Genomic DNA, 22,555 nt, shown 5'->3' on the forward strand with positions numbered 1-22,555 from the left:
TCTTAAGCCGAGCCGGAATGCTAAGTACTGATAGCATCACAGGTTTTGGCTTTATCTATCCAGTACAAATCGGAGAAATCCATAGACATTTATTAATATTTATTCCAAGGAAGTCTCCCAACACAGAGCCATTACACTAACAGATTGGAGCGGGACTCTTTGGATGTGCATCTTCAGATCTAATTGCAGCCTAGTGCAGAGAAATCCATGGCTATTCACTGACATCTATTCCGAGGACATCTTCAAACATAGAGGTATAGGTATTACATGCACAGATTGGAGCAGGTCTCTTCACTCATATATCTTCAGATCTGCTTGCAATATTTAATCTTATTTTACTTTGGTACTTTAGTACATATCCTCCTACACCGATAGTTCAATTGTAATACTTGTACGTGTACGCCAAGTACTGCAGGCTTACCTCTTTCACAATTTGCCCCTGTGAATCCTACACTGCATCGACACCGGTATGCGGTCCCAAAATCTTCACAAATTCCTCCATTTAAACAAGGAGAAGAAGAGCAGGGTCTTATCTCTGAAAACATCATTAGAAAAGAAGTTTATGATAAGGGAGATTTAATCTTTCGAGATTATCAATACACAAGTCACAACCTTAGGATATATGCACACAACATCCTTATTTCCACTGGTGACCCGAGGAGTTCTTCTAGACAAAGAAGTCTTCACTGGCAGTCTACTGGTCGTTTTTGCGGTGTCTTTTTTCTATAATTTGAACTACAACTAGCGAGCAGCTTTATAGCACAAACCAGGTGGACATTGTACAAGCTACTTCTTTTAACCACTTCACAGTTTCTGATCCCTGAAGTGGTTAAAAGAATACATGGTAGATGTGAGATCTGTGTGTCCAGCATGCTGCTGCGTTCACTAGCTCTCACGTATTTGAACAGATTTTTGGATTCATTTATCAGTCATTAGTTTACAGAGGATCTCACCATCTCTGGGGTGACAAGAGATTGATGCTGAGGAGTTTTGCTTTCTCTTTGTTCATGCCTAGCCTACAGGTTCTGATTAGATCACCTGGTTGACCCTGCATATCACCAGGCGAGTTGTTCTCATTAGTCAGTCAGCTAAGGGCAGATGACCAGACTCGATGTGTCTTGGAGGCGAAGAGAGAGACAGGCCAGAATCCCTCTTTAAGAAGAGTCTGCGCAGGCAGTGTGCCGAGAACCATAAGTATCAGTGGTTGCTATGGACAATTGCTGTTTTGTTTGACCGAGATTGGTCTACCTCAGCCATGTATGAGTAGCCAGTGAGTAGCCAGGGTCTGTTCTGTTTAGTTAGTGTATGGATAAGGCTATCAACCACTGAGGACTCTCAATTCTAAACATTTTGGATAAGGCTAGGGATTTATGTTTATGAGTTTATTTTAGTGCAGTTTAACCAGTTTTGTATATATATACACACACGTATATATATATAGTAATTTTTTATATAAAGTCGCATGTAAAAGTTTGGGCACCCTTGGTCAAAATTACTGTTGTTGTTAACAGTTAAGCAAGTTGAAAATGACAAAAAGGCCTAAGGTTAGAGATGACAAATTTTCTTTGTATTTTAGGCAAAAAATATATATTGTCATCTTTTACAGTTTAAAAATTACAAAGAGGAAAATAGGCCAATGCAAAAGTTTGGGCACTCTTGGAGATTTGTATGCTCAGATAACTGTGGCCAAGGTTTCAGACCTTAATTAGCCTGCTAGGGTTATGGCTTGTTCACTATCATCATTAGGAAAGGCCAGGAGATGCAAATTTCCCAGCTTTAGAAAAACCAAGCCTCCTCTAACTTTGTGCCCCCCCAAAAAAATCAGCCATGGGTTCTTTTAAGCAGCTGCCCAGCACTCTGAAAATGAAAATGGTGGAGGCCCAACAAAGCAGGAGAAGGCTATAAAAAAATAGCAAAACGTTTTCAAGTTGCTCTTTCCTCAGTTTGAAATGTAATTAAGAAATGGTAGTTAACAGGAACAGTGGAGGTCAAGATAAGTTCTGGAAGACCAAGCAAAGTTTCAGTGAGACCTGCTAGTAGGATTGCTAGAGAGGCAAATCAGAACTCCCGCTTGACTGTAAAAGACCTTCAGAAAGATTTTGCAGACTCTGGATTGTACATTGTTCTACTGTTCAGAGATACTTGCACAAATATGGCTTTCATGGAAGAGTCATCAGCATCCTCACCATAAAATTCAGCATCAGAAGTATGCAAAAGAACATCAACAAGCCTGATGCATTTTGGAAATAAGTCCTTTGGACCAATGAGGTTAAAATAGAACTCTTTGGCCACAATAATCAATGGTTTATGTGGAGAAAAAAGGGCACAGAATTTCAGGAAAATAAAATCTTGTCAACCATTAAGCATGGGTGTGGATCAATTATGCTTTTGGGTTGTGCTGCAACCAATGGTGTGGGGAACATTTCAGGGGTAGAGGGAAGATTGGATTCAATGAAATTTCAACAAATTCTTGATACAAACATAACACCATTGAAAGACTCTTGGCTGGCTGGCAAAAATGTTTACAAGCAGAGAAACTTTCAAAAGGGGGTGTTACTAGGTCCTACACATGCAGGGTGGCCAGATTTTTGCATCGTCCCATTTTCCCTTTTGTAATTTTTAAAATTTAAAATCTGAATTTTTTTTTGTCTAACAGATGAAGGAAATATGTCATCTTTAACTTTTTTATCCTTTTAGAGATGATTTAACCTGCAACTTACCTAACTGTTCACAAACAATAATAGTAATTTTCAACAGGGGTGTCCAAACTTATATATATACAGTACAGACCAAAAGTTTGGACACACCTTCTCATGTAAAGTTTTTTCTGTATTTTCATGACTATGAAAATTGTACATTCTCACTGAAGGCATCAAAACTATGAATTAACACATGTGGAATTATATACTTAACAAAAAAGTGTGAAACTGAAATTATGTATTATATTCTAGGTTCTTCAAAGTAGCCACCTTTTGCTTTGATGACTGCTTTGCACACTCTTGGCATTCTCTTGATGAGCTTCAAGAGGTAGCCACCTGGAATGGTTTTCACTTCCCTTGTGTGCCCTGTCAGGTTTAATAAGTGGGATTTCTTGCCTTACAAATGGGGTTGGGACCATCAGTTGTGTTGTGCAGAAGTCTGGTGGATACACGCTGATAGTCCTACTACATAGACTATTAGAATTTGTATTATGGCAAGAAAAAAGCAGCTAAGAAAAACGAGTGGCCATCATTACTTTAAGAAATGAAGGTCAGTCAGAAAAATTGGGAAAACTTTTAAAGTGTCCCCAAGTGAAGTGGCAAAAACCATCAAGCGCTACAAAGAAACTGGCTCACTTGAGGACCGCCCCAGGAAAGGAAGACCAAGAGTCACCTCTGCTTCTGAGGATAAGTTTATCCGAGTCACCAGCCTCAGAAATTGCAGCTTAACAGAAGCTCAGATTAGAGACCAGGTCATTGCCACACACAGCAGACACATCTCTACAACAACTGTTAAGAGGAGACTTTGTGCAGCAGGCCTTCATGGTAAAATAGCTGCTAGGAAACCACTGCTAAGGACAGGCAACAAGCAGAAGAGACTTGTTTGGGCTAAAAAACACAAGGAATGGACATTAGACCAGTGGAAATCTGTGCTTTGGTCTGATGAGTCCAAATTTTAGATCTTTGGTTCCAACCACCGTGTCTTTGTGCGACGCAGAAAAGGTGAACGGATGGACTCTACATGCCTGGTTCCCACCATGAAGCATGGAGGAGACCTGTACCCAATCGAGATGGTTTGGGGTGAGCTGGACCACAGAGTGAAGGCAAAAGGGCGAACAAGTGCTAAACATCTCTGGGAACTCTTTCAAGATTGTTGGAAGACCATTCCCAGTGACTACCTCTTGAAGCTCATCAAAAGAATGCCAAGAGTGTGCAAAGCAGTCATCAAAGCAAAAGGTGGCTACTTTGAAGAACCTAGAATATAAGACATAATTTCAGTTGTTTCACACGTTTTTGTTAAGCATATAATTCCACATGTGTTAATTCACAGTTTTGATGCCTTCAGTGTGTATGTACAATTTTCATAGCCATGAAAATACAGAAAAATCTTTAAATGAGAAGGTGTCTGGTCTGTACTGTATATATATATATATATATATATATATATATATATATATATATATATATATATATATATATATATATATATATATACACCAATATTTCTTTCAGTGGTTAATACCAAACTAGTTTAGTCTCATATGGATTGCATAGGTAAATCACAATCAATCACGTCTGAAAATCAGATACAATGCTCCTAGACATGTTTCACCTACATTCAGCTTGAATACATGTGGGGGCTGCCTGTTTGTTAGGGAATCCCCACATGTATTCAAGCTGTCTAGCAGCTGCAAATCAGGCAGTCGACATAAACAAATTCTCCGAGCTCTCCCAAATACTCGGGAGACCACGCGAACAAGCTTGGGAAATCTCGAATAACGAGTATACTCGCTCATCACTATTTTCTATATCTGTAGTCTAGAACATTTTGTTTTCATAGAAACAAGATTCTACTAGCAGGATTTTGCATCTTTTAAAGATTTGTAATAAATTATAGCAAAATAAAGCTAGTATGGCTAAATATTAGAATAGTGTAAACCATTATGTAACAGCGCCAATCAGTTAACCCAACAAGGATTCCCCCCAAGTCGTTGTCTATCATGTTCTATGGTAACATTAATATAGCACTGCTCATTGACCGCTTCACTTTGCTTACCTGTCTCACACTGCTCGCCTGTATATCTCGGGTGACACTGACACACTGCAATCCTATTGTAAACATGGCAGACTCCTCCATTCCAGCATTCTTTGCCAGTGCAGGGCGATACCTCTAGGATAAAAACAACAGGCAGGAACTAAACTGCCATAAATCCCTTTAATGTCAGAAGAATAAGAAAAGCACTACTACATAGAAAGGATATCTAGAAAGGTAACAGCTCTAAGATACAGTGTGGAACATGTCTTTAACTAAAGAACCAGTTCTGAATTACCGGTCTCGCACAATGGTCCAGTAAAGTCTATTGAACATATACATGAGAAGGATCTGGGTTTCTCCACACAGGTGCCACCATTCTGACATGGCTGTGAGAAGCATCTTCCCATATCTGCAAGATAGATTGGACAAACCGAAGAATGTGGAAGATAAGTACAGTCTTTTTGTAGATTTATTATATAGTTATGATTCATTTTGTAGTGAGCGTTACAAATGAAAAAATATTATCAAAGAATCAAGATGGTGACATCTGTTACCAATCTGGCAGTGTTTTCCGGTGAAGCCGCTTAGACAGGAACATGTGTATGAAGGGTTCCCAGTAACACAGTCATCTATACATCTGCCCCCATTGCGACAGGGGCGCAAAGTCCAGCAAACAGAGGCTGAAAGAAAACCCATAAAAGTCAATTTGTATTGCTCAAAGGCATCTAAAATAAAAAAAATAGTCATAACTTAAAGGATCCTACAGTAATGTGTCTACAGCTCCTTTGCAGACCAATATGTTTCTTATTATAAAGCAAACAGTGTATAGTTTAATCCCATACATTTAGCAAGAATCAGTGCACATTAGAGCAACTGACCAGTCTGTTACCATAAAGAGAAATTGGTCTATTGATGAGCCGTGGACATAAAACTTTAAGGTCTTCTATCATAGGTACAGTTAGGTAAGAATCTCTGATTGAAGGCTTAAAAATATCGCTCTGTACAGGACACAGGGGAAAAAGTTGTCCATAGATTTCCATTAAAAAAAAACAAAAACATACAATGTGGCATATGCAACTTTATTATAAAAGAAAAGAACAAACTGCAACCAATTAAAGTAGTCATAAACCACCAAAAAGATAAAAATGATAATGTAACTTTATTAGAAAAGAAATGAATAATAAAATAACTATACGACAAACTATCAAGGTTTATATATAAAGAAAAGACAAGGAAAAACATGCAAGAGGCGCAGGGCTGAGAAAGCAGCCATACGAAATGCGGGTCAGGGGCTGCAAGGAGAGGATTGTTTGCTGTCCAGGCATACTATGGGTAAGTAAGTTTAATTTATTTTGAGCATTTGTATTCATTCATATACCTGACTATGGCTTGAAAGTTCTTTCCGATAGCATGACCTTTGCCGAGGATGTATCATATATATATATATATATATATATATATATATATATATATATATATATATATATATATATATATATATATATATATATAATTGTCTAAGGGGCACTTCCGTCTGTTTGTCTGTCACGGAAATCCCGGGTCGCTGATTGGTCGCGACCAATCAGCGATATTGGGGCGGGATTTAAACACTGCTTCACTTTTTACTATTGATGCTGCCTATGCAGCATCAATAGTAAAAATATATAATGTTAAAAATAATTTTAAAAAAACATTATATTTTCACCTTCCGGAGTCCGCGGCAGACTTTCCCGCTCCTCGCGGCGCTCCGGTCCCAACAATGCATTGTGGCAATGACTTGAGATCACGTAGCGGTCTCGCGAGACCGCTACATGATTACAGGTTATTGCCGCAAGGCATTACTACGTAGCTGTGCTATATACTACGTAGGCGGTGCTATATACTACGTCGCTGTGCTATATACTATGGGGCTGTGCTATATACTACGGCTATACTATAACTATTATCGCCGAACTTGGCTATTAATAATTAATATCCACTTAATATGCCTCAACGTTATCTTTTCCTTATGCTATATACTAACTGAGACAAAACAGTGTAAAAATAAAGGGTATTTATTACACACACACACACAAGTCTGCAGTCTATAACATACATATATATTTATACCCAAGCTGGCGACTATAAATATATATATACACAAATATACAGATATACAACTCTAATACAGTACTATCACTACAGTAAACAGTGATATCCCAACAATATCACAGTAATAACCCACAATAACCAGTAATATCACAACATCACACAATATAAAAACCCACAATTAACTGCCCGATTACCCAAATCACACATACAATATCAGCCCTCCCACCTATTGCTAGCTAACCCTAATGAATAGTACTGGGCCTATTAAGAAAAGGGGATACAGAGTATACTTAAACCATGTGGGTCCATCATCATTCCAGGCAATGCAAAAGAGGCAGAGCACATGTGTTTTGTGCCTTTTATGTCCAGCTAGAAGAGGTGTGTCCAGCCCCAGGTGTGTGGGGATGAGGTCACAAGTCTATTGTCCACTGGCAAAGGTACATTCCCTAAGTCCTAAATGAAACCTGATATACCATCTTGAGGAGGGGGCTACTGAGCACATCTGGGGGAATTATATATCACTAAACACATCTCTGCGTAAAGATATACATTTTGGAGCTCTTCCCTTCTACATTCCGCCTGTTGTCGAGAACATGACAATGAAATTTGAGGGACGTTTTGTGCTGGGATTTATTTGCCTACTCAACCCCATTTATAACTAGTGACAGTTCAGGATGGAATGAAGCATAATTCTGCACTTAGGCACCTAGACATCATCCACACGGCCATCAGCTCTTCCCTGCTGTTCACCGTAACCCACATCTTTATCCACAGAGTACACCTTCTTCTTTCTTGGATCTAAATCTAAGTCTTTTTGTTGTCAAAATCAAAGTCTTTTGTTATCAAAGTCTTTTTGATGTATAATCTCTGTGGTCATGTCGTTACCAGTTTTCAGGTGTCGGCCTATACCAATGTCGTCTTACTGGTCAGACTCTGGAATGGCTTCACCCTTACAGTCCATAGGTCAGCCAGCGTCATGCTGTGCATACCCTTCACCCTGCCAGACTTCACGTTACTCTATTTTGAGTATATCTGGCTTGTTGAGACTGCTGGGTGTCAGTCTGTAGATGGGCCTCATGGCATTTTTGTAGCGGAGGCACGACTTCCATCAGGCACAACTTCCATCAGGCACGACTTCACTTTCATCAGACATGCATCAGACACGACTTCCATCAGGCACTTCTCCTTTATCCTTGATTGAAGATAGTTGATGAGGTTCCTCCATAGATGGATACGCAGATCTTTACTAGGCAGGTCAGAATTTCTGGAGTAGGGAGTGATGTCACAATACCTAAGTAGACTGCGGGAAGAACACTGTCTAATTCTAACCGACATTCAATCCATCCCTTACGAACTTCACCACTGCTAGGGTTAAAGTGGCAAATAACTTACTGTAGAAGCTGTGGGGACCTGTCTCTAGAGAACCTCACTCTTTTTCCCCATTCACACAAAACATATATATTACAATTCCATAATGCATATAGAGACTTAAGCTAAAATAGCATGGCTGCTACTGATCCATAATGCACATGAAGATCATTTATCCACGTACAGTTGGAGTTTTCTATTGGCTGTAAACGCATGAACACCTTCACATGAACACACTTACTGAGCATGTCAATGTACAGGTAGACCTGGACTTACACCTAAAGTGTCTATATGCACACATATGGAATTACTACACAGTAACCCGACAATGAATATAACATCATTATATACAATATATATATATTGGATTCGGGGTAAAGGACTGGATTTTTCTTATGTCCTTAACACCCTTCAGCGGCTGAGTTAATGGTGCTCAGCCTGACTTCCGTGCAGTTGGGTGTCCAGTCTTTTGGTCCTCCTGCAGATGATAAACAGTCCAATATATATAAAATAATGACCAGGAGGAAAATGACAAGACGAAGTGGCATTGGGTTTTATTACAGTCTCCTCCTGGCTGGCTGGCTCGCCATTGTTAAAGGAGAGGGATCTCCCCCTAATAATACTGAAACATATGGATACCAAAAGAGGAACTCTCCCTACACCTCTATTGAAGTCCGATATTAACTATTATTGCCGAACTTGGCTATTAATAATTAATATCCACTTAATACGCCTCAACGTTATCTTTTCCTTATGCTATATACTAACTGAGACAAAACAGTGTAACAATAAAGGGTATTTATTACACACACAAGTCTGCAGTCTATAACATACATATATATTTATACCCAAGCTGGCAAATATATATATATATATATATATATATATATATATATATATATACATACAAATATACAGATATACAACTCTAATACAGTACTATCACTACAGTATACAGTGATATCCCAACAATATCACACAGTAATAACCCACAATAACCAGTAATATCACAACAATATCACACAATATAAAAACCCACAATTAACTGCCCGATTACCCAAATCAAACATACAATATCAGCCCTCCCACCTATGGCTAGCTAAGCCTAATGAATAGTACTGGCCCTATTAAGAAAAGGAGATACAGAGTATACTTAAGCCATGTGGGTCCATCATCATTCCAGGCAATGCAAAAGAGGCAAAAGAGGCAGAGCACATGTGTCTTGTGCCTTTTATGTCCAGCTAGAACAGGTGTGTCCAGCCCCAGGTGTGTGGGGTTGAGGTCACAAGTCTATTGTCCACTGGCAAAGGTACATTCCCTAAGTCCTAAATGAAACCTGATATACCAGCTTGAGGAGGGGGCTACTGAGCAAATGTGGGGGAATTATATATCACTAAACACATCTCTACGTAAAGATATACATTTTGGAGCACTTCCCTTCTACAATTGGCATACATCGGGACAGTGAGAGTATATAGAAAAAAAAAATCACAAAACATGCCGTAAATTTTTTACAAACAATGAAAGTAATCAAATAGTTTTTTGGGTTTTCAACATGTCTAGTTATTAATCACATATATTGGGGGGCATTTCACATTGGCCAAAAATCGATGACTTCACTGTGATCTGAACCACTTAAGTTTCTGTTTATCCATTTTCACTGTATTTTACACCACAATGGGGGTTATTGATAAATCCCACACTGCCAGTTGTCCCTTCCATAACTGCTATGCTTGCTCCGAGGAACATTTCAATGCACAAGCTAGATATAACTTTTTCGGTTGAAAACAGTTGAAAACTGAGAATTCATACATCATTATAAAATCTGATTCTTCTAATTCTGGGTTATACAATGCCAGCAGAGAAAGGGCGCTTTGTTTCTTGTACGTATATTTGTTTTTCCTTGAATTCAAAGTCAAATATTTTCATACAGAAGCCGGTTCCTTGGCTTGGGCGGGAGTCAATATTTGCCCATTGGTGGGTTCCAGTTCTCCCAACAATGGAACACAACACTCCATTTCAATGGGCAGTAATGTGTTGCCCAGATGTGTTGGCATTTTAAGGATTAGCAAGTTTTTAACCTGGCATGTCACACTGCTGTTCTGGGGCTGTATAAGGCTTCCTCTATTCTACTTTGCAGCTAATAAATTGTTTGAATGTAGCTCAGTTCCGTGTCAACCATTTTAATCTGCCTAGAAGTTGCACTTCCTGAAGGGTTTATTTAATGTGGGAGAATATCATTTACACTGACCCACATTATGAATGTTGTTTTTAAAATATAAATGTCAAAATGAAATAAAGCAAAGCTTAACATATTATAGAATTTCTTCCAGGAGAGTGCAGGCAATCCTCATTTAGTTATTAACTCAAATCAACCTCAGAATTTCCCTTCCAAACTAAACAAATCAACAGTAACCATAGTTCTTCTTTCCTCTCATATTGTTAAAGGGGGTATTTAGTTCTTCCTGTGAATGGGAAAGTTGAGTGATATTCCAACTCAATTTCTATTTTTCCCATCTTGTAAAGTGACGGCATATCAATAGCATGATCCGTGGGAGTCTGTCCTCTAGGGCACCCTCTGATCCTCAGAATTAAGTTGATTCAATGCTGCGTTGTACTGGGAAAATATATGGTAGAAGAGGATGCATTGCTAATCCAGGTCTGTGTCCCCTTTTCACTCAGGAGCGTGGTGGGTTCAGATGTCAGACTCCCACCATTCATAAAGGAATGGCATATACTAGCAATATGCCATTACATTTTAACATAGGAAAAGCCCTTTAAAACTCCTCCAGTAATTGTGTCTCAGCATTGTCCAGACTACTAAAAAGGAACTCCTCTCATTTACACATGATCCCTAGATCTCTACATCCCTTGCCATGCCCAAACCATTAAAATTAACCTGTGAGCAGGATTTTGTTAAGTAAACTACAGGCAAGGTCAGGTTGGCAGTGTTAAACCAATGAAAAGGAAACCTGGGGTGAAGAAATCCATCTTGTGGTTCTTGTGTAATCAGTGTTACAATTTTTCAGCTAATGATATGCCCGTGCTCTGGGGAAAGACTGTAGCCGAGTCTTATCTGCCTGCTCTAAGCCAGAGAAACCAAGGAGAGACCTGCCCACAGGCTGCCCCGAAGCACAAACAGTCTGTCTCTATGATGAGGAACATGTTTGTGCTTCAGGGCGGCCTGTGGGCCGGTCCTTCCTTGGTTTCTCTAGCTTAGAGCAGGATCATAAGACCCTTCCTACAGTCCCATCCTGAAGCAGGAACATATCATTAACTGAAAACTTCTAACACTGATTACACAAGAACTACAGGACAGATTAATTCACCCCTGGTATCATTTTAATCAGTGCAACAGTGGCAACATGACAATGCCAGCAGTTTACCTAGCAAAATCCCGCTGACAGGTTTGCTTTAAAGCACCATCCCAGGATTTTTGTTTTTAATTCCAGTTAGTGATTACATATGTGAACGTTAGGCATGTAGTCTCATACTCACCAGTAGCCATCTTCAGCTCCACTTCGACACCACGTGACTGGAGTTGTGACATACTAAATCACACAATGCTTGCTGTATGAAGCGGAGGACACTTTTTAAAATCTTCTCATTGCATCTCAATGGGAATTCAGAAAAAGGCTTCGTAGTCTCGCTTCGAGTCCCATTGACTTGTATAGAAAAAAGTGACTTCCAGAACACAATGATCCGGTGGCTTACAGAAGCCACTATATGGTGCCAAAGCACCCAGAGTGGGGTTAAAAACAGATGCAGATGCCGATTGGTGACCATTTAACTACATGCATTACACTTACATACCTGATCCTTAACAATGGGATAAAAAAGGTTGGAGTGGTGCTTTAAGGAAAATGTATTAAAGATGCAATTTCATAATGGTAATCAACTAGCTCTCTGAGAAACAAAATTGAAAAAAGAAAAAAAGAAAACTCAATGACTTAGGGAGTAATTCATAAAAAATTTACGTCAGAAAACTGTCATGTAAAAGTTGAAAAATGTGGTGCAATGCTTAAGTGCTCAAAACTTTGCAACTTTTGTAAAAACACCAATCTTGGTGAACCACCCCCTTTTTTCAAGGTGAATTGATCGAGTAGAATCATAGAATAAATATTAAACAATTACAAAAAGGGCAGGAATGTAATGTATCACAGTTGTTCTGGTCACCAGGTAACAGTAGCAGACAAAAGGCAAACCGGCACAAACATCTGTTGATGTGCAATACTATTACAAAATTGTTTTACGGAGAAGGCTTAGGCCTGACTAAAAGCCTCTGTTCTGGTGCCACGTACTTGCATTACTGCATCCCCCAACTTGCACGTGGTTGTTGTCGATGCGAAAAACCCATCGTCCAGGAATTCCTACGTTAGTGGTGTTCGCAATCCCTGCAATGTCATCTGTGCGAGAACCTGGAATATTAAAGTACCTCCAGCCATCTCCTGCATTGAAGCCTGCCTAGGAGACAAAGGCGTGTCAAATAAGAGCTACAATAAATAAATCAGGGAAAAACAAGCGGGATCTCAGCTTGGAAATTCACCACATTAAAGCTTTCTCCCAATACCAGATTAAAGCTTTCTCCCAATACCAGATTTATGGTTTCTATCAATCAATTATATTAGCTATATTAAAGCGTTAGATATTGGCTTCCTGGTTGTATGACTGCCTATCTGGTCTTTCTTGCACTAAATTTCTAGAGTAGTTGAATTAAAATTTTTATTTACCTATCATATAGGACCTCATCCTCTCACAAAAACTGAAATCATAAAACAATTCTTTATCCCAGTCTGCTGTCAGCAGAATGTAGAAAAGTACAATACCGTATATACTCGAGTATAAGCCGAGATTTTCAGCCCAAATTTTTGGGCTGAAATTGCCCCTCTCAGCTTATACTCGAGTCATGATCGGCGGTGGGGTCGGCGGGTGAGAGAGGACCGGCACTCCTGGCGCTCCCCCTGCCCGTCCCACGGTCTTCGGTGCCGCAGCTCTTCCCCTGTTCAGCGGTCACGTGGGACCGCTCATTAAAGTTATGAATATGGACTCCACTCCCATAGGGGTGGAGCCGCATATTCATTCCTCTAATGACGGTAATGGTGACCGCTGACAGAGGAAGAGGCTGCGGCACCCGGAGACCAGCTGTCCGGGATAAGGAGCCAGGGACGCTGGGAGCAGGTAAGTTTGTCATAGTTACCTGTCCGCGTTCCACACGCCGGGCGCCGCTCTGTCTTCCGCGTCCTCTTGCTCTGACTGTTCAGGTCAGAGGGCGCGATGACGTACTAGTGTGCGCGCCGCCCTCTGCCTGAACAGTCAGTGCGGAGAGACGCCGAGACGGGACGCTGAGGAGCTGAGGGCAGCAAGAGAGGTGAGTATGTCATTTTTTTTTTATTGCAGCAGCAGCATTATATATTGCACAGATTTATATGGAGCATCTATGGGGCCATACTGAACGGTGCAGAGCATTATATATGGCACAGCTTTATGTGGAGCATCTATGGGACCATAATGACCGGTGCAGAGCATTATATATGGCACAGCTTTCTGTGGAGCATCTATGGGCCATACTGAACGGTGCAGAGCATTATATATGGCACAGCTTTCTATGGAGCATCTATGGGGCCATAATGAACGGTGCAGAGCATTATATATGGCACAGCTTTATGTGGAGCATCTATGGGGCCATAATGAATGGTGCAGAGCATTATATATGGCACAGCTTTATGTGGAGCATCTATGGGACCATAATGACCAGTGCAGAGCATTATATATGGCACAGCTTTATGTGGAGCATCTATGGGGCCATAATGAACGGTGCAGAGCATTATATATGTGGCACAGCTTTATATGGAGCATCTATAAGGCCATAATGAACAGTATGGAGCATCTATTTTTATTTTTGAAATTCACCGGTAGCTGCTGCATTTTCCACCCTAGGCTTATACTCGAGTCAATAAGTTTTCCCAGTTTTTTGTGGCAAAATTAGGGGGGTCGGCTTATACTCGGGTCGGCTTATACTCGAGTATATACGGTACTCTGAAAACTTTACTGACTACTACATCAAGAATTTTCCCACTATGAAAGCTCCACGTGGCCCTTCTTCTAATAACCCTTCAGATCACTGCACACTGCCTCTAAGCCTATATGGTATATGCCAGAAAAAGCTTCCAACATATATGTTCAATGTATACATAGGGCTCCATTCAGCCAATGTTCTCTTGCAATGGGATCCTACGGAAAAGGTATGCCAATGTATGACAATAGGCGTATAGACATATACATTGAAAAACCTTCCCAATGTATATCACTGATGAAAGACAAGTATTTTCTGGTGTTCGAAACGCCAACAAAATAGGAAACCGTAAACAGATTTGCAATATCTTTTGTAACCATTCAACTTTCTTCTTGATGTCAGTAGATAGAAACACTGGTGTCCACATCCACAAAAACTGACACTGATGATGTCCTACCCACACAGGTTTGAAGATCTTTGGAATAGAGTATATCGAAACACCTACAGGTACGTCTCACAAACTTAGAATATCATCAAAAACATAATTTATTTCAGTTCTTCAATACAAAAAGTGAAACTCAAATTATATACAGTCATTATAAAGAGAGTTATCTATTTCAAGTGTTTATTTCTGTTAATGTTGATGATTATGGCTTACAGCCAATAAAAACCAAAAGTCATTATCTCAGTAAATTAGAATACTTTACAACACCAGTTTGAAAAATTATTTTAAAATAATAAATGTTGGCCTACTGAAATGTATGTTCAGTAAATGCACTCACAATACTTGGTCGGGGTTCCTTTTGCATCAAAGCAGTGTGGCATGGAGGCAATCAGCCTGTGGCACTGCTGAGGTTTTATGGGAGCCCAGGTTGCTTTGATAGCAGCCTTCAGCTCGTCTGCATTGTTGGGTCTGGTGTTTCTCATCTTCCTCCTGACAATACCCCTTAGATTCTTTATGGGATTAAGGTCAGGCGAGTTTGCTGGCCAATCAAGCACAGTGATACTGTGGTTTTTAAACCAGGTATTGGTACTTTTGTCAGTGTGGACAGGTGCCAAGTCCTGCTGGAGAATGAAATTTCCATCTCCAAAAAGCTTGTCGGGAGAGGGAAGCATGAAGTGCTCTAAAATTTTCTGGTTGACAGCTGCGCTGACTTTGGTCTTGATAAAACACAGTGGACCTACACCAGCAGATGACATGGTTCCCCAAACCATCACTGATTGTGGAAACTTCACACAAGACCTCAAGCAGCTTGGATTGTGGCCTCTCCACTCTTCCTCCAGACTCTGGCACCTTGATTTCCAAATGAAATGCAACATTTACTTTCATCTGAAAACACCGTCTTGGACCACTGAGCAACAGTCCAGTTCTTTTTCTCCTTGGCCCAGGTAAGACGCTTCTGTCATTGTCTATTGGTCATGAGTGGCTTGACACAAGGAATGTGACACTTGTAGCCCATGTCCTGGATACGTCTGTGTGTGTGGTGGCTCTTGAAGCAATGACGCCAGCAACAGTCGGCTCCTTATAAATCTCCCCCAAATTTTTGAATGGCCTTTTCTTAACAATCCTTTCAAGGCTGTGGTTATCCCAGTTGCTTGTGCACCTTTTTCTACCACACTTTTTCCTTCCACTCAAGTTTCCATTAATATGCTTGGATACAGCACTCTGTGAACATCCAGCTTCTTTAGCAATTACCTTTTGTGGCTTACCCTGCTTGTGGAGTGTGCCAATGACTGCCTTCTGGATATCTGTCAAGTCAGCAGTCTTCCCCATGATTGTGGAGCCAACTGAAACAGACTAAGGGACCTTTTTAAATGCTTAGGAAGCCTTTACAGTAGGCCAACATTTCATATTTTAAAATAATTTTTCAAACTGGTGTTGTAAAGTATTCTAATTTACTGAGATAATGACTTGGGTTTTCATTGGCTGTAAGCCATAATCATCGATATTAACAGAAATAAACACTTGAAATAGATCACTCTTTAATGACTCTATATAATATATGAGTTTCAACTTTTGTATTGAAGAACTGAAATAAATTAACTTTTTGATGATATTCTAATTTTGTGAGAAGCACCTGTATATGAGTGGCAAGTTTTCAGCAAGAAAATCTAGACCTGCTTTATCAGCCACAATTTGCTCCAATTTCTGGAACGTTTAAGATGTTGAACCAATGGTGGCTCCACCGGATCCATTTTAAACCCTCAAACTTTTCAAAGGTGGTCAGATGAGCAAGAAGTTTTTCATAAATTTTACTGAAAATATGTCTACATCAAAATTGCATTTTGTATGGCAGAAAAGGATCCCAAACCCATTGATAAATTTCCCCTACAATGTATGCAGGGGGTATGCTGATAAAGTACCGTACCTGGGCAGCAATGCCACCTCTACCCAAACTGTCCCCTCCACTGCTTGCATGTCGACCTGTGGTCCATTGTATTGTCTCATAGTTGAAGATAGTGAAGGCTCGAAGTCCATCTGTAATCAAGACAATCTGGAAGCTGTTGACCTGTAAAATCAGAATACCATTGTTCAGGCGCATAATTTACCTGAGGCTCTAACTGCAAAGCAAAAAAATTAATGCAATAAATCTCACTGACATGGCAAATATGACAAATTCTAGAATATGGACAATCAGGCAGCATTCTGACTGAACAAATGGACACTTTCTGACACATATTCCTGCATTTAATAGTCCATGTATATATTAGACTGAAGAGGCATTAAAATATTAAAATTTCAGGAGCACCCGCATCCTCACTCAGCACCATCCTTCAGAGAGACTTATTACAAGTAAAGTAAACATTTATTAACATAATGTACTCACTGGTGAACTGGAATCTCCACCATAAAAAGTGACTCGGTACCAAGTTGCAATGAAGACCCAGGTGGCATTGAAATCAGGTAATTCAGGAAAGTAAGTATGTACATCATGGTTGGCACGTCTCAAGACACTCGGGTCCTCAGTCTCCTGATAGAATACATCACCACCTCTACGGTTATCGACATCAGCCCAAAATGCTGCCACAACTCTGCGGTCACCAGAAATAGGAAATGCCACAGGAGTAAACTGAGACACCTCCCGAAGGAAAGATACAACCCCATTATTATTTACCTATAAATCAAAACCAAAAAACACACACATTACAGGCTACAGTTAGAAACATTCACTTTATACACTTTATAAAGAGGTACATCTGATCTCAGCATAACTTCAACTTTTGGAGGAAACTGGTCTAGAGCTCCAGACCCCTGTCCGCCTCCTAGTGACACTAAGGTAAACTGAATAGCTTGATTGACAGTAGGCGGTGTAGCCTGGTGGGAAGGAGATCACTTTTTTATTAGTTGCAATTCTTAATTTCAGCATTTGGCGGCAGCAGCGTACACCCATGGTCTCCAGTGTCCCCCAAAGAAGCGACCGAGAAATTATAGGCTCCATCTCTCCCACCCAATGAAATGGCCACTAAACGAGCTAAAGAAATTACGCTAGAGTGCCTTTTCTTGGATACATCATATAATTATACATATTCTGCTATGGATATAGCATATTATAACATATGCTTGGCTATCTCTGTGATACCTATAGCATTTCAATGATGTGGTAGGGAGATGTTCGACCGCAGTCCAATCAAACTGTGTTGGGGGTCCACAGAGATCATACATTGAGAACTGGTAGACAAATGTACTTCTGTGGGAAAATGCAATAAAGGTGTTCTCTAACCTAAACACATTCACGAGATAAATAATAACTATTAGGGCTTGGGCACACGACCGATTTTTTTTCGTATGAATACTATCATAGTTTTCATGGCTAGCACTCGTACCTATGATATTCTATGGGGCGGAACACATGTTCGATTTTTTTCCTTCGACTTAGTTGTGCGATATGTTCGATTTTGATCCTAGTGTCGCATCAAAATCGCAATGCGGGTCCATGAAAAAAGAAAATCGGACCGCACTCAGATGATATCAGAGTGTGGTTTGATTTTCAGGGACTGACAGAATGCAGAAGGTGTAGAAACTTTTTTGTTTTCCTCTCCACATCTAAGAAAAACTGATGCCACCCTGATCAAACTTTGATCCAAGTCTGATAATTGGACCATTTTTCTTGGAAGTGTAAAAAAAACAGTTGTGTGACCCTACCCTTAGATTGATGTGGGCTCACTAGGAAACCCCAAATCAGTAAAACAGGGTATTGTTCCTGGCTCATTCCCCTGGTCACAAGACCAGGGCCAGAAGTAGTAGAATGGTACAGCAGGTAACACATGCACCCAGCCATTAGATTTAAGTCTATGTGATGGACGTACTGGTCCAAAACTACAGGTCTGCAGTCACTTTGTGCAATAGAAGCAGATTTAGCTTGTTGTGGGAGATGAGCACAGAATAACCCAATCATTAGAAACATATAATCATTAAAAATAGAAAAGATTCTTGTTTTCTGCATTCAGTTAAGTGAGGTTACATGTTGTCCTTCTTGGGAGAGTTCTGCGTGGATAATGTAATCCAGCCATACCCTCGACTCATGGGAACTCTTCTTTATAACAGAGGGCAGCCCAAGAACTTACCCTGAGTACAGAACCCCTAGAACATAACGAACCACACATTACTTTGATGCTCGTCTGCACATTACAATCGCTGTTTGCAAAAATTTTATGACCAGAGATTTTTCTGTAACGGGAGGAAGAGCCTAATAAGTCACAGAGATCTGTATACTCAGCGGGATCCCCCCTCCTTTTATTTGAATAAACAAATATTATATACCATGCCGTCTCTATCATGTAAACAATTTAATCTTTACTCATTCCTTCTGACCTTGATTAACCATTCCCAGATTTCCATGGCTCTGACACCATGGGGTTACGTGAGGTCGGCCTCAGACAGCTAACATTAATATTTACATGATGCCCCAGCACACTCATTGTGCTTCCCTTAGGCATGGTCTGGTTATTCACACTCAGATTGGTGGGAAAGCGGTCTTTAAAGGTACAGACTCAGCAAGATGATTTGCTCATGTTTATGTTTAAAAGTACCTTTAGCTCCCCTTCCCCCATACAGCTGCATGTATTTAGCAGAGATCTGAATCTTTCATCTGACAGTAATAAAAGTCAGCGTTTTGGGACATTATCAGTGACATACTGGAGAGCAATCTCACCATTAAAACTGCAGAGTCAATTTTCTCAGTGTAAAAACCTAGAATTAAATGCAACGCAAGCTCTTTCTATCCAAGGGCAAACAGAGAAATAGAAAAGTGCAAGTCCATGAGTGCATAAAATGTTAGACCTTCAATCCAAGTCTCCCAAGTTCTTGTAGTGGAACAGGTCAATGTTACGTCCTTGACATAAGAGCACTTCCTATGATTTATCACCACCTACCACCAAATCATGATGAATCTCTAACAAACCATTACATGCTTGTATTATACTGGTCAGCGATTCATTCACATGGCCAGTGTAGCGCTTCATTTCTCCTTCATTGGCCACAACAGGGGGAATGCATGGCCTTCAGCAGCCGATTATGGAGGTTTAGTTGAAAAATGGGCTGTCTAGATGAGAAAACACCACTGGGATAAAATCAGATTGCATGCCTGAACGTGTGCTGCTAAATGACGCCTACTCATCATGTCCAATGGCCATATGATTTACTGCCAAAATAGTGTGGCTATTAGCCACCGTAGATGAGTAGCATGCATTCAGCAACACTATCTCATCTCACCCTTAGGGTATGTGCACACGTTCAGGTTTTTTTTGCGTTTTTTCGTGATAAAAACACTACGCTATAAAAACTCATTAAAAACGCATACATTATGCATCCTATCATTTAGAATGCATTCTGGATGTTTTGTGCACATGGTGCGTTTTTTTTTCCGCGAAAAAAAACGCATCGCGGTAAAAAAAACAGCATGTTCATTAATTTTGCATATTTTCTGCGTTTTTTCCGCAATTCTATACATTTGGAAAAAAAGCACAAAAAAAACGCATCAAAAACGCATGAAAAAAAACGCAAAAAAAAATGCATGCGGATTTCTGGCAGAAATGTCCGGTTTTTGTCAGGAAAATTTCTGCTAGAAATCCTGACGTGTGCACATAGCCTTAGACTATGTGCACACGTTGCGGATTAGGCTTAGGAATTTCTGGTGCGGATTCGGTCTCTCCTGGCAGAAAACGCACCTGCAGTTTTTTGTGCGGATCCGCAGCGTTTTTTTGTGCATTTTTGCTGCGGTTTTCTTGCAGATTTGCTGCGTTTTTTTACCCCTGCGGTTTTCTATAATGGAGTGGGTACAAAAATGCTGCAGATTCACAAAAAAGAAGTGACATGCTACTTTTAAAACGCAGCGTTTCCGCAGCGGATTTTCCGCAAAGTGTGCACAGCATTTTTTTTTTCTCATTGATTTACATTCTACTGTAAATCAATTGCGGATCTGCAGCGTTTCATAGTTACATAGTTATTAAGGTTGAAGGAAGACTTTAAGTCCATCTAGTTCAACCCATAGCCTAACCTAACATGCCCTAACATGTTGATCCAGGGGAAGGCAAAAAAAACCCATGTGGTAAGAGTAAGCTCCACCATGGGGAAAAAAATTCCTTCCCGACCCCACATACGGCAATCAGACTAGTTCCCTGGATCAACGCCTTATCAAGGAATCTAATATATATACCCTGTAATATTATACTTTTCCAGAAAGGTATCCAGTCCCCTCTTAAATTGAAGCAATGAGTCACTCATTACAACATCATATGGCAGAGAGTTCCATAGTCTCACTGCTCTTACAGTAAAGAATCCGCGTCTGTTATTATGCTTAAACCTTTTTTCCTCCAGACGTAGAGGACGTAGACGTAGTTTCTGCACTGCATAAAACGCTGCGGATCCGCAGAGAATCCGCAACGTTTGCACATACCCTTAAGCTGGGGCTACAAGCAGACATTTTATGGCAAGACTCTCTCAATTTAACTAAGTGAAATTTGAAGTGAACTAAGTTGCATGTAACTCAGTGGGGAGAATTTATTACAGGGTTTGGCCATCACTAGATGGAGACTCAGATCAATGTAAAAATAGAATGCATCTAGTGGTTGCTTTAGGATGAAGGGCGTTTACCATTTAAAGACCTTTCACTAGATTTTATTTTATTTTTATTTAAATGGAGTATGTCCTCCCATTGCCGCTGATCTGCTGATTCTGGAACAGTTTTTCTCTATTTACCGTGTTGCACTGTTCCAATGTTAGACTGAAAGCAGCAGCTACAGATTTTTAAAGTGTTTATGTGGGACAAATCTCATCTCCGGAGAACAAGCTGAGCCAGGCTGCGGCTGTAACCTTCTCTGTGAGAATTTGCTTTTTCCCCTCTATGATGCCTCCATGTTTTGATTAGCTAGCGTCATATAGGAGAAGAACCAAAAGCCCACACAGATGTTCTTAGATATATGCCCAGTTGGTTAAGGGTAAAATTTGCATTTAGGGTGCTTTATTATTGGAGCGCATAACTTTGGAACAGAAGAGCAGTAAAACAAAAAGAAAACATGTTTCAGTGTTGCAATCAGTGTGTCAGCTTTTACTATCAAAGTTTCAGCAGTTTTTCTCGTATGCAGAACAAAAAAAAATAATGGAGGGTTCTCAAGTTTCTCCTATCAGTCAGTGAAAAGTGGACAGCAGACAGAAGGCACACAGGTACCATCTAGTTCCTGTTTGATATTTTTCACAGACCCATCCATAAACTTGCATTAACGAGTTTGATCCATGACTTGGCTCAAAATCAGACATGTCTACGTATTGTGCATGAGTATGTGAACAGCCTAATAGACTATAATAGGTGAAAAACACGGTTAGAACTTGTATGTGAAAAACTAACGTCTGAATGATCCCTTACCTCATCAGATATGTGGCTATGATTTGGAGCTGCCTTAACCTGTTGTTAGTCTACTGATTTTGCCTTTAATTATTCCTCTCTGGTTTTGACCCCAGCCATCCCACTGACCTCATCCGTGCATGCCAGTTTTGTCTGCTACCGGTCTTCTGATTTGAACCCAGACTGTCTACAACCCTGCTGCCAACTCACTTCACTGGCCAGCAGCTACTCCATGGATGTAATCAAGGGGCCTTTGTAGAAAAAAACTAAATCTCTGTACCTGGGTTGAAAGGGTGAACATCAAGTGTTCCTCTGGAACCTGCTAATTGGAGTGGTTAGCACAAAGACTGTCCGTGTAAATCCCCTTTAAAATTGCCATAATCCATGAGCGTCCCCCATAACAATGCGATCTACGTGTGGCGATTCATTTTATGTTTCTTTAATTTAAAGGTAGCCACACAGTAGATGGCACTGTTAATGAAATGGGTAACCTGACTAAATATAATGC

The 22,555-nt window shown here is 40.2% G+C and overlaps 1 protein-coding gene across 1 annotated transcript in view; it reads right to left on the minus strand.

Moving 5' to 3' along the window:
* SNED1 (sushi, nidogen and EGF like domains 1) overlaps positions 1-22,555 on the minus strand; it is a 290,708-nt gene that overhangs the window by 197,023 nt on the left and 71,130 nt on the right. Inside the window, exons 2-8 of the mRNA XM_077291025.1 lie at positions 17,035-17,322; positions 16,576-16,716; positions 12,495-12,657; positions 5,289-5,414; positions 5,030-5,143; positions 4,756-4,869; positions 422-535 (exon numbers count right to left, since the gene is read on the minus strand). Coding sequence (XP_077147140.1) covers positions 422-535; positions 4,756-4,869; positions 5,030-5,143; positions 5,289-5,414; positions 12,495-12,657; positions 16,576-16,716; positions 17,035-17,322 — 1,060 coding nt within the window. The remainder of the gene's footprint in view (positions 1-421; positions 536-4,755; positions 4,870-5,029; positions 5,144-5,288; positions 5,415-12,494; positions 12,658-16,575; positions 16,717-17,034; positions 17,323-22,555) is intronic.

The sequence above is a fragment of the Ranitomeya variabilis genome, chromosome 2 (assembly GCF_051348905.1).
Source record: "Ranitomeya variabilis isolate aRanVar5 chromosome 2, aRanVar5.hap1, whole genome shotgun sequence".
Classification (NCBI taxonomy): Eukaryota; Metazoa; Chordata; class Amphibia; order Anura; family Dendrobatidae; genus Ranitomeya; species Ranitomeya variabilis.